Source organism: Meleagris gallopavo, chromosome Z (assembly GCF_905368555.1).
Source record: "Meleagris gallopavo chromosome Z, MGAL_WU_HG_1.1, whole genome shotgun sequence".
Lineage (NCBI taxonomy): Eukaryota > Metazoa > Chordata > Aves > Galliformes > Phasianidae > Meleagris > Meleagris gallopavo.
In genome coordinates, this window is record NC_139435.1 from 62,632,393 (window position 1) to 62,645,977 (window position 13,585).

General features: G+C 37.1%; 1 protein-coding gene across 3 annotated transcripts in view; it reads right to left on the reverse strand.

The window, feature by feature from the left end:
* MCC (MCC regulator of Wnt signaling pathway) overlaps window positions 1-13,585 on the reverse strand; it is a 197,812-nt gene that overhangs the window by 52,867 nt on the left and 131,360 nt on the right. For all 3 annotated transcript variants that reach the window (XM_085214547.1, XM_085214548.1, XM_085214549.1), the window contains one exon: window positions 6,674-6,816. In XM_085214547.1, the coding sequence (XP_085070673.1) occupies window positions 6,674-6,816 (143 nt within the window). The remainder of the gene's footprint in view (window positions 1-6,673; window positions 6,817-13,585) is intronic.

Genomic DNA, 13,585 nt, shown 5'->3' on the forward strand with positions numbered 1-13,585 from the left:
ACAGCAACTCTTTTGACGTTAACATACATATTTTAAATATGTGAAAAACACCAGTTTAGCCAGGTGCGGAGTCCATCTGACAAGTAAGAAAACAGACATTTTTTAAAATCTTTAAATCAAATGCAGAGATTTATTCTGCTGCAGTTTCCACAGGATTGTGGATAAGAAACACACCAAGAGAACAGAACTGTCTGGATTTGGAACAAGTAAGAAATAGCAAAGAGCTATCTGGGGATCTGCATATAGGAGGGGCATCTGTACTGTAAGTCTGCAGTGTGTAAGATACATGGTGATGAGTGCTTTATGCAGAAATATTGCAGGATTTAGCCTGGAGGGTTGTCTGGATTTGCCAGGCAGAAACAACAGAGACGAAGGCCTGCGAATACATAGTACACTAACAGAAAAAAAGTCTGTTCTCAAAGCAGCAGAAGTAACAATTTACAAATCAAGTCTACTCAACCTAAACAGGGTTTCCTAAGATACTGAAACGTAATTTTACAGAAATGATAATGCTCTTCTACTCCTTGCATTTGCTTCAGTGCAAAGAAATCCAGACCTTATCAGAAGCATTTCAAAATACAAAGGTCAGCTGGTTAAAGCTGAGATTTAGATCAAATAAAAGTTTTAAAGATACTACACAATACATTTAAGAAAGTGAGAGAACTGTGAAGACTGCCGCAGAAGTAATGCCTCTGATTTTATTATGTTGGCCCATTAGAGGCAGACGGTAGTATGTCAGAAAAGGTTGAACCTTCCCACCAATATTCCATTACATCACTGAATTCCTCCATGCAGAAAAAATGGCACCCATTGACATTCATTGATTCTTGCTGAATGCCTATGGAGATCAATCAGTGAGTCAGGCAGTGGGTGGTGCCTTTCAGCAGTGGCAGCAGTGATATGAAAGACAAGCCACATTCCAGACAGTTATGCACAGCCGTCACTTCACAAAATGAAGTGTCTCCACAGCTCATCCGTGTGAACCTGTGAATTACAGAGAACTGTGTACAGAGTTGAGTATCAGCTTCAATGCATTTCAGCGATGGTGGCAACTCAGGAATATCACAAAGTTTGCACCAAGTGGGTTCCATAAATGCTCGCACAAGAACAGAAAGAACACTGTACATAAGGTTATCAGTACTTACTGAACCAATACAAAGCTGAAAATGATCGTTTCCTAGTTGGCAGTAAGAAGATATCATTTCAGACTTCCCTTTCTCCAAAATGGGATAGCAGTTCCCCAATGGCACTGGAAGGACAAGGTTTTTCACACCTTATAGCTACTCACTGAACTTCTGCAACACCACTCATAAGACAGAAGGATCACAGCCACCTTATTGCTTCTTTTCCCACTGCCATCATCTAGCTCCTGGCTGGAGAAAGAAGGCATTTGTTCTCTCTGGTTTAAAGGTGCTCCACTTCCAGAACATAATGGTTAGCTGGAGGCAATTAAGTCCATATCAAGCTTTTCTAAGCATAGATTAGCCTGGGATCAGTTGTGGAACAAAAAAGTGTCTCTTACAGATATGTATGCACTTCCTACTTTCCTCACATTATATGCAATCAAGGACTGCAATTAAAGGAACAGGTGTTGAGAAAACCTTTATCAAATATCAAATGCTGAAAAAAGAAGAAAAAGTCAATTTTTGGCATCATTTTGCACCACTGCAGAATTCTTCCACAGCGCCGGTATTCCTGTCACACCTGCAAACATTCAATAGTTCCACACTTCAGATGTCAGCAGTTTTTAAACAACCATTTTACTGAACAAATATTTGTAATGCATTCTAGGACTCTCAAACAAAATTCTGCAGGTATATCAGCACTGCAACCCAAAGATTGACTGCTCTCTTTCTATACACATTTGAGGTCTGTCTAAACTAGTTCATCTGTAAACAAAGAGCAATAAACTACAGATAATATGGGAGTCACCTCAGTGCAGTTGGGTCTGAGGTATTGTTTGCTGAGCCCAACACCATCACACCAATATTGCTATTTGAATTGAATTCAAGTAGCTTTCACCTACAAACTAAATGGAATCTAGAACTAAAAACTATAATCAGATCTCTAGGTCACTGGGTATGTATGATTATGAGTACCATTTCATTTCTTGCTATTGCTTGTGATGCTGTGGTCTATTCATTCTACTTCTTCATTAACTCCAAGAAAATCTTTTTTTCTGAATATGTTTTATTTCAGGCTAAAAGCCTTAAGTCTGAACAAGTCATTTGTTAGCAATGCGTTACCAACTTTTCTAAGATTATTTCAAATAATCTCTAACAGGCTCCAACAAACAAAAAAAAAAGTATATGTCTGTTTCATAGAGTCACTAGCTTAGAACTGAAAACAATATCATCTCTCCACTTTCTTTTTTTCCTGAACTTCACATCTGACAGCTGACACCTAAAGAAAACTGCCAGTCACTGGCCAAAGTCAGTTCAGAACAAGTTTGAGTGAACAGAAGGTGTTACTCAAAATCTGTGAAGTCAGGAGTATTCACTTTTAATGTAAACGTAACTCCATGCTAGCATACTACAGCATAATTTGTAAATCCTTTCCACACCCCAGTATTATTTGAACGTACCCTTTATGTCCAAACATTTAAAATACAACTCTACAATTGGAAAGCCTCATTTGATTGGCTCTGCTGTCTTGTAAGTATACACTTTGAGAGGAAAAAAAAGTAAGTACAACTTGTAATTGGTCAAAGAGAACCAACAAATGTAAAAGCATTCTCCTATGACAAGCTGAAATAGAAAAAGCATGGAGTAACACTGCTACCTGCATCCAGCTGACTCTATCAGGAATTTTAAGCTAGCATCACTCAGTAGAAGGGTAAAGGCTCTGTAAGATCATGCACCTTATATTCATACGAAACACCATATACTCTTCCATTCAACAGCCTTAGTCTGTCTGGCCAAAAATTGTGGCTTAATATTAAAAATAACATACTAGCCACCCCTCCTCATTCTCTTCCTACCAGAGAACAATACCAAGACATTGCCATCCAGTTGTATTTTTCCAAGAAAAAAGAGAGCCAAAGTTTAGGTCTCCAGACAGCTCAACTGAAAAAAAAGTACCCATGCCAGTGGACCTCTTATTTGGAGTTCTTTTGCTCCAAATCATCAACCATCATGTAACCAATCTGCCACAGGTGGTGGGCAAGTTCTGTCAGTGTCAGACATAAAGAACCAGGCAAGTAAGAGGCTCTTCTAATTTGCAGTATTAGTACAGGTGAGTCTCTCTCAGCTTTAATATGCAAAAAGTTACAGCTGTGCATCCCCCCCTTTTTTTTTTTTTTTTCTTCTTTTTTTTGGCAAGGCTAGGCTTCCAAACCAGCTGAGCTGTCCAGAGCAGCAGAAGGGTGATGAGAAAACTTCAAATGTATGTTGGCTTGCTCCCACAACCATGGTGACCTCATTCTTGTTAGGAATGCAGGAAGAATGTAATGCAAGAGCAGCAGCTAACTTTATGTGATCACACACGTGGAATGTTTTACACCACAAAATGGCTAGCAAACCTAGAATAATCCTGAAAGTTTCTGGGGGGAAAAAAAAAACAAAACACAAAAAACACAAAAAAATACAAGGTAACTGCTACTAAGCTCAGCACAACGAATATATCCGGGAAGAGGCACAGATATCAACATGCAAATTAAGCTTTCTTCTAGGCCTGGCCTTATTAAACCATGTTATCAAGAGTTATTATGCTCTAAGCTGTTCAAAACCCCCAGTTATCACAAGGAGAAAAAAAATGAGAGGGAGGCAGTTGGGGGTAGGAAGAAAGAGAGTGAGAGACAGAGATAGAGAACATCTAGGAATGGAGACTACCAACCAGTTTACATAATCTTCCAGGACTCCTCAGGCTGTTGCAATACTTAATTTGAACTTAAACACTATTTTCTGCTTACATTCTACATTCCTTCTGAGGACACTACTCACATTCAAACGAACAGTTAAAAATTCAAAGATAACACAGTGCCAGGAGAATAGATGAAAACTCTCCATGAAACTCCGTTTTTCTTCTAACTTTTTTCCAGGATATTTCTCTTTATTGAAAAGAACCATAAAAATGTCATAAAGAAGCAGTTCACCCAAGTTTATATTTACAGCCTAAAAACAACACATGAAAATATTGAATGATCTGTGTTAGCATTAGGGAAACATTTATCTATTCTGCAGCTGAAGTAACATCAAGAAACTGCTTCTAGAAAGCCAAAATGCTGTGGTATCACAAGAAAAGCCTCCTCTTGATATTACATGCAGGTGTCCTACAGTCATATGAAAAACTCAAATACCTCCTGTAATCTGATTTAGCAAGACAGTGTTAAGTACCAAGGCCTGGAAACAGCCACGTTGCTCCAGCTTTGGTGCTCATACTCCTGATGGCTAAGGGTGGAGTGTGGTGAGTCACATCTGTCTCAGCAGTGACAGCAATTACACAACCCCTGCTCTGTGGGATGGAACAGCTTCTGAAGGGTGACACAAAGAAAATCCCACGCTGAATTTACAGAAAGTAGCAGCAAAAAGCATTAGTTTTATTTCTTTCAGTCTTTGTTAACAAACAAAGAAATCTCTCCAATTCTGCTTATGCATGACATTTTTAGCAAAAATATTTCTCTTCCACACCCTAAACACTAAATTGGATAGCCACAGAAAACAGGGTATTCCATTCATTAAGGAAATTAAAAAACCAACACTGACTTAATAAATATTTTTGTTCTTACTAGTAAAACAAGAGTGAATCAAAACAGGTGGATCCCTTAGCTGTCTGAGCAAAAAGGAGCTCTCATATGGTAAAACCAAAGAGGTGGAGCACAGCAATAGTTCAGCATTTGTTGCCATAGTATTACTCTTAATGCCTTCAAAAGTTTGCACCCCAAAAGAGTAACTAATGCACTTTGCACATAAAGCAACCTGCACTTTGTATCAAATTCAGTTCTCATGCCTCACTTTCCTGCTCATGCTGTAACTGCCTTTTTTATAGATACACTTAAACACAGTATCTATCTGGTCTTAACATCCTTACTTAAAATCACAAAATCATTAAGGTTGGAAAAGACCACAAAGATCATTTAGTCCAACAGTAAAATCTGAAGTGACTTGCTTTTTTAAAAATGCTATTTGGTATTTGATTAATCTTTGTCCATTTGGCCTACCTGCCTGAACACAAGCAGTTTTGATGTTCAACAAAATTGCGCTTTATTTCAATGCACAACTTAGCTGGACACGAATGAAAGAAGCTACTGAGGGGCATTCCTTCAGCTTCAGACTGGGTCATCTCTTTCTTACCCACCTGGTTTGAAACGGGTAGACCTGACTCTCTTAAATAGCAGCAAGGTCTCATCAGGAAATCTTGATATATATTTGACATTTAACTTGCCACAGAGATTCCACCAAAAAAAAATCTCTCTTCCATGTACAATTTCTCTCAATTTTCAGAGTGTTTTTCTGCTACTGAAGCAAAAATATCTATTCAGCTCTCACACTTCAGATTCCATTTTTCAATTGGTCTTTGCAGTTTATAAAATTTCACCAGAGGAATAGAGGGGAGTGGGAAGGGCAGTCTCATGCTAAAAAGAAAGATGACTTGAAATGGGATGAAAAGAAATTTTACACGCAGAGGTAGCAAGCACAAATGAATAAGGGAGTCAATGGGCTTTTCTTCTGAGATAGACTATCAGTTTAGAAAATCTTTCCCTGAAAATATCTTACCATGATCATCACCATTTATAACCATCACAAAGTTTACAGCATTTATTTTTTCATATAATATTAACACCATATAATTCCACTACTTCTCTTGTAAAGGTATACATGCATGATGATACTTTCTCTTATAGTACAACACATATTGCGGCTTTTTTTGCATGTAATAATTTCTTTATGAAAGGTTAAGTGAGTAGTTGTAATGACTTATGCTAAGAGAAATGTTTACAATGAAAAGAAATGAAGCAAATATAAAAACCTATTCAGCCAGTAATTGATTGAAAATTTGCTATACACATCCAGTAAACTTTACCTACAAGGGCATCAACTGTAACTGGATACTCTGTAGAAAATCCACACATTTGTGTGATTTACCTGCATCCCCAAAAGCTAAACTTTTAACAAGCTCTTTTCTCCTATTAGTTCAAGTGAGAAAAAAAGTGTCCATCTGCAGTCAAGTGTAAAGCTTATTTTACAACAGTTATACAATTGGTTTTGTCACAACTATAAGTAGATGCAAAGCATCTACTGAATCTACTGAAATCCAATTGATCTGTATTTCCCATTAGAAGTGATTCATTCATCTTAGATATCTACAGAATGACACAGAAGAAAGTGAAAAGCCAAGGTGCAGATTGATTGGCTACATCTTCCCTTATGAACTATGGCTATCACTTACTTCATTTCTTTGCATGTATACTAAGCTAAAAAATAAAAAACTTAGCACAGCGCCGTGCTCTGCAGTGCTCACTAAGTTGAGCAGAACATGACTTTGCCATTGACAGTGCAGCACTTCTGTGCCTTCAGATGATACTTTACTACCTTTACTACGAGCAGCTATTAAGCACCAGCTGTAACAAGCATAGCTACTTAGGAGTCATGACCAACTTATATTTACAGCGTAATTCACACCATGCTTTGCATCAATTTTTGCATGGCACAGAATTTTCAAGAACTTTCCATACCTTATTGTTGTTCCCTGAAGTCGATCAATCTTCTTATTTAATTCAGCAATGATACTGTGCAGCTCTGTGATTCGCTCCTCATAGCGTAGCGTTGTTCGCTCCTGCACATCTTCGTGCTCTCTCATTAGGTGGGACTGTTCACACTGAATCAGAGAAGCAAAAAATGGAATGGGTCTTACAAACAGCTCCACAGAGAACAGATACAAAGAGAAGCTGACTCTTTTACAAGGTCTTCATACCCATCAGATCAAAACTACAAGCAAGCAAGCACAGAAGAAAAATACTGACAAGTACAAAGAGGAAGTAACTAGCAAATTTTTTTGCTAGTTTGAAAGACTACTTTTTGGATTATATGACTCAAAGAATGTGTGAGATTTGTGATGCATATAAAATCTTTAGGACCTTCTCAGCACTGTCTGAATTCAAACTGGTCAAAAGGCACAAACCACACTGTTATAAAGAAGAGTAACCATGGTTCAGGGTTGTAACTTCCTTTCTAATATTTGTTTTTATTAGTCTTTCATAATACTGCACATTTTCCTTTTCAAATCCTCTATTATAAAATGTGTATTATTTCAACAATTAAGTGACTATACTTCTGACTGTTATAAGTATCATGAAATTCCACTTTTTCTTTCTGACCAAGTACTACTTCCAGCTTCTCTGGCTCACTCTTCACACCTGCAGATACTCTATGGAATTACAACCTCTCAACAGCAACGTTGATTGAAGTTTTGCTTTGTAGTGGCTGCAAATTGCAAGACTTCTAACCTTTTGCATTGGACCTCCCACATGAAACAGTCAAGCTCTCCTGAAACCACAGAAAGTTATATGCTATACTTGGAACAAGAAAAAATCTCACAAACTGACAGTATAAAAAAACCAACAAAATACCAAAACACTTTAAACAGAAAACGTGCAATATAAGATTCCAATAGCAATTCTAAAGGCTACATTCGTAACAATGTATGAAGACCCCAAATCTAATTTTTTCAAGTCACGTACACGATCTATATTCCTTCAACTCTTCTTTCATAAATACAAAACTTACGGCTATACTTCAGGCATGCCAGAATTTTCATAGTTTGCTCTTTTTTGTGCCATTCACACCAGAGTTTGAGAATATATACACAAAACACTACTTCAAAAATTACGATTTATGCTGAGCTTCAATAACATTTTTACAGTTGTTAGCAAAATTTATTTCAACACTTTTTGATTTTCAGGAATGTGTACACTGCAAGGCAGTAGCTCAAAACTTTACAGAACCTTTCCACAGACTACAACGAAATGGTAATTTCTTCCTCAAACTGGAGTCAAAAGTAATTTCAGCTATACTGAGACAAAGAGAGTACACCTTACTGCTGAAGAGTACAGCAGTTGGTCAAATTTTAGAAGACAGGAAGTGTTCACCTGGCTTTTAAAACTTTATGTTCAACAAGGTGGCTAATTATGTATATTATAATGACTCTCTATTGCAGGATCACTTAGGAACTTGTTACTATTATTTCTGAACATCACCATGGTATCTAGCACTGCTTTAAAAGTGCGGAAGTAACAGAAAAAAAGTGTTTAACATAAATATTTAAGTACAATATGGAGTTTTTTTCCTTCACAATTCCAAATTTCCTTTGGTACACATTGATATCCAAAGAATTAACAGTTAAGTGCTTTTCAAAACAGTGAATTTTGTGCACTGCTTTTTCAGTTTTAAACCAAAGGATGCTTCAGATGGAGTGTGAAATAATTACTTTCAGACAGTAAATAAAATGCTTATCTCAACAATTTTTACCTTTCTAAGCTCTGAACTGAAAAGCAGAATTTGTTTATCTTGACCAAAGATATACAGACCCTTGATAATGGACCTCAGCCACATTACCAGACTTGCCTTCTGTTTTTTCAAGTCATCTCACAGCCACCATTTTTAAGGACAATCATAATTCAGTGATAGACATACACTGTGAACTACAGCAGTCTAGCTATCTGATGGCAGCTTTAAGATTGATTTTTTCAAAAGGGCTCTTGGATTATCTTGGGTGAAGGTGACTTCACGAGAAAGAAACCTCTAGGAGAGACAGGACCTGATGCTAAGAAGGAACACTGAGATTTAGAGGTCGATTCAGGGTCTAGAAATTCCAGTCAGTCATGACAAGTCTCAACTGAAAAATACAAAAGTATTTACACAGTGGAAATATAACTTAATGTGAATCCCAAACTGCAGCAATGTAAAATTCTGGTTATAAGACTACTCTTTGTTATTGCGTATTTACCTCAAAACTTGGAAAATGCATCTCTTGGTACCCACTGCTAAACAGTTTTTTTCTTTCCTTTGATATTCAGCCTGTCTTTATTTTCTGTGTCCTTTGAGTCTCAGAACAATGACCTGCCCCCAGTTCCTATCTTTTTGAACTATGATTTATTTACTGTCAGTCACAAGCTTTTGAAGATAAATACCTACACTCTTCCTCATCCCCCTCTTCCTGCCTAGTATTTAATTTCTCATCAAAACATTAAGGGCTCTAATTATCCGAAAAAGCAAATACAGGGATAATCCACTGAGAGACTGCAAAAGACAAGTGATTACAGAAGTCAGGAAAAAAGTTTCTTGCAGTTTTCTATGCAAATGACCCTTGGCTGGTTTTTCATACAGACTTGAAAGGTTATTTCGATTACAGAATAAATGAACAATGCCTGGAAACACCCTTTTCCGACCTCCTGATGCTAGGAAACAACCAGAGGAAGAAAAAAAAAAAAAAAAAAAAAGGTACGAAGAAGAAGGATGTTAAGGGAAAGTATTTTAATCCAAATATATTGTTGAAACATGTGAAGCTACTGACTATTAATGTACACAAATTCCAAACCCAAGACACAAAAACAATGCAGATTCTGTGATAAATTTGAAGTGTTCAGGAAAAAACAAAAAATCACCATCAGCAGTGCTAGGCTAACAGATTTCTCAGTTCCTCAAGACCTGCCGAGCTGCTAACACTGTCTATGGCATTATTCAGGGAAAACACAATTCATCACCTGCATTAGCCACAACATTAAACCTGCTGAACAAGTTACTGAGCACTGCAATTTAAGAGGAATGGCAGATTTTGAAATGGCATCAGTTCCTCTAATTTTAAGTATGCCCATGTCCACTGTGCTACAGCCACAATCATGAAAATGTATATAGTGAAAATTAATATCATATATTCAGTGTTCACTTGATGTGTAAAAAGAACATAAGTGAACAGGGCTAGTCCATGTGAGATAAAGACATCACACAACAGAACTAAACTTCTATGCTGATCTGTTGACCTGAGTATCTCTACTTCAAGTAATTTTTTTAAATGAGAAACCGGAATCTTCCCATGAAGTGCAAATGTTCTCTTACCTCAAGTAATGCTGGTTATACTTTCATATTGAAATTCTGCTGTCCCTCTCTCTATTCTGAATAACTGAAAGGACGGCAAGAATTTATAAATGCAGTAATGGAACATATTGCTCCAGTGACAAAGGACTCAGAATGTTGCAGCACAGTATTTGTTACTCCATGCCTACAGTTCTTATGAAATTCCAAAATTACTTGGAAGTATAAAGACTAACGAGAACAGAGCTACCTTGTGAAAGGTGATAAAAAGATGTAGAAAGTAAACTCTCTACTCTTGATGTATTTACTGAAACTTTCAGCGTTACTAATTCCATGATTCTAACATACAACTGTGTAACTCTTGTAGGTTAACCACAGTAGGTAGCTGAACACCACACAAGTTTCTTTCTTTTTACTCACAGGAGGAGTAGAGAAAAGCATAGGCAAGAAAACTTGTGGATCACAATAAAATCTGTTTAGAAAGTGAAAGAGAAGTGAAAGAAGAGAGAAGGACAATAAAATCAAAGAGTAGTGTGAAGTCAGTCACCCACCACCTTCCATGGGCAGACTGCTGCTCACCAGCTTCCAAGGAGAAGGCAGCTTATCTCCCTCTGATTCCCCAACCTCTACACTGCTGAGAACATGAACAGAGAACATGAAATGTCTCCCTGGCCAGTTTGGGTCATCTGCCTGGATGTGTCCTCTCTTGGCCTCCTGCGCATCCCCCATCTATTCACTGAGTGGGCAGAGACAGAAGAGTCCTTGGCTCTGTGCAAGTTCTGCTCAGTACCACCTCAGACACTGCAATGCTATCTGCACTGTGCTGGATGCAGATCTAGACACAGCACCACACGGGCTACTGTGACAATTAACTCAATTCAAGCCAGACTCCAGACAAACTCAATGTCCTGGGATATCAGAAATGGAAAAAACGTAAATGGATTAGAAAGATGACTAAATAAATCCATGGAGGGCAGGACCACAGCAGACTATTAAATTTGATGCAGCCTCTTGCTCAGAAAGTCCATTCACTCTTGATAGTAGAAAGATGAGAAGAACAACAAGTGTCTGTACATGTTATTTGTGCTTTCCCTTCAGACACTTACTATTTATTATTATTAGAGCCAGGATAACTAGCCATAGAGGATTAGTAAAAAGCACTACTTTTATTTTCACAACCAAAAAAGATTCTGGAAGACCACATCAGATATAACTGACCACTACTTTACACTAACTTTCATTCACAAGGTCAGTTCAGCGCCAAATTTTAACCTCGTACAAATAAAGAGACAAGGAGGTCTGATGTCTACAGACTGGACTTCTGGAAACGAGCTCTACCATAATACAAAAATCAGCAATCAGTTACATCCTTCTATAAAAATCTTATCAAGCTGAGTCATCCAACTATCCTTCTTATCCATCTGTCATCTCTGTTACATGAATAGTGGCTCCCCAAATCACTTTCCTTCGCCAAATCCCTTCTTCCAAAGTTTTGTATGCTTCATGAAATGATAGGAAAGGTGTTACCAAAAATGTGGTTCAAGGAAAGCTTTTTTTCCAGAGAGCATGCAGTGTGCCAGCAAAAACAAAACAAAACAAAAAAACAAAACGCATGTGCTTTAGTCCAAAAATGAGATCTAAATGCTGACCCACTAGCATCTGAAAATGGTTATGCAGAACCTCAAACACTTCTTATTTAATGAAGGCCTTCTGAAACTCTAATTCATATTAGTGAGGAAGAAATGCATTAGCCAGATGCTATCAGAGAAAAATGACATATATAATGTGATATGCATTTGGATGAATTTCTGTAGATTGGGAGGAAAAGTTAAAAAAATAATAATGCTATGTGGAACATCTGCTTTAAAAAGAAAGCAATGCAGTCAGAGAAAGAAGAAAAGGGAAGGCAAAGTCATTAGAATCTGTTTCAGCATTTAAATGTAGCCAACTAACTGAATATATAAGCATCTTTATAGACTTTAAAAAAAAGTATTTAAATGACTGTTTAAAAATGGCTATTTAAAAAATGACCATTTTAGACTTTCATTTACACCCCAGAAAGTTTCTATTCACTTGGGGGGCTTTTAGAAAAAAAACTGCTATAATATTAAGACTGTATAGGAATTGTTAATTAAAAAGCATTTTTTTCCAAAAACAACTGCATCAAAGCTTTTCATCAGCCACAACTATAGCATTATGCCAGAAATGTACACTTTACAAACAATCACGCCAGTACAACTAGTGAGGCTCAGTCAGTCTCTTCCCCGAAGTTTCTCTGCTCCTGTTAAAATTTCTCTTCAGTCCCACTCCCACAGCTTTATAGTTTTCCATTAGGGTATGTACACTGGAGTGTTTATTTCAGCATGGAGAAATGTACAGCACATTAGGCTTCAGATATTCCAAAAGAACAGATATTCTGATTTTATGTTATTCACAGTTCAGGCAACGGTCATCACTATGGTTCTATTTACATCTACAAAGCCCAAGATCATGGGAAAAAAAACACCAATATGAGAAAACCAGCACTGTATGCATGCACACCTGGTAACCAATTAAAAAAAAAAAACATAAAAAATCATGCTAACAGAGTACAGTCATCATCAGCAGGGATCCGTCACTGTATGAAAGCATGTACAAGGCACTCTTCACTGGCTGAGATATGACATGTATTTTTTAATAAAGACCAGGAAATAAATTTAGAACACTAACAAAAATATCTGTATTTTGCACAAGACCCCAAAGAGTTAAAAATAACAACCACATCAACATAGTCACACAGAATCATAAAGACTTTTTGGGTATAGTGGACAGTTCAATGATCGCCAAATGCAGTCAAATATCAAGCTGTACCTCAGAAAAAGGACCCGCCTTCAGAGAGCAGTGTAAGTTCAAAAATGATCTCAAGATTATAGCTGTAAATAATGTGTGTGTCTTTGGCTCACAGATCAAAGTGAATGAAAGGGACAACGTTTTTTACTTCAGTATGCTGCACTGATGGGCTGGAATAAGAGTACTGTTTACAAACCTCAAAATAGCTGAAAAAATACAAGAGAATGTTTGAAGGACTGAAGTAAAAGCCTTAAAATATAGATTATTTAAATATTTCTACATCTGGCTTGAGTTTAAATAATACACAGTTAGATGCCTCTATCAAAATGCCCTGATAACCAAGGACTGTAAACTTGCAGAATTGCAGAATGGCTGGGCTTGATCTCTTGAGGTCCATACTCTAACCCTATCCACTGAAGGAAGGTAACTTATAGCAGAACAGGTCCAGATGGCTTTTAAGTACTTTCAAAGACGAAGATTCAGCAACCTATCTGGATAACACGTAAGATGTGATACTTTACAAGACAAAATACTTTGTCTGGCTCTCTGAAAGAGTAAATGAATACATACTTTGCAGTTGTTTTAAATGGTAAAGTACTTATAAAAGGTAACTGCCAGAGTAACGGTACCTGAAAACAGAGGTTTTGTACATAGGAGAAATATTAGATACAATAGTTATTACCCTGTTAGCACTTGACTTTCTACATTTATCTTGATCTGTAAAAAAA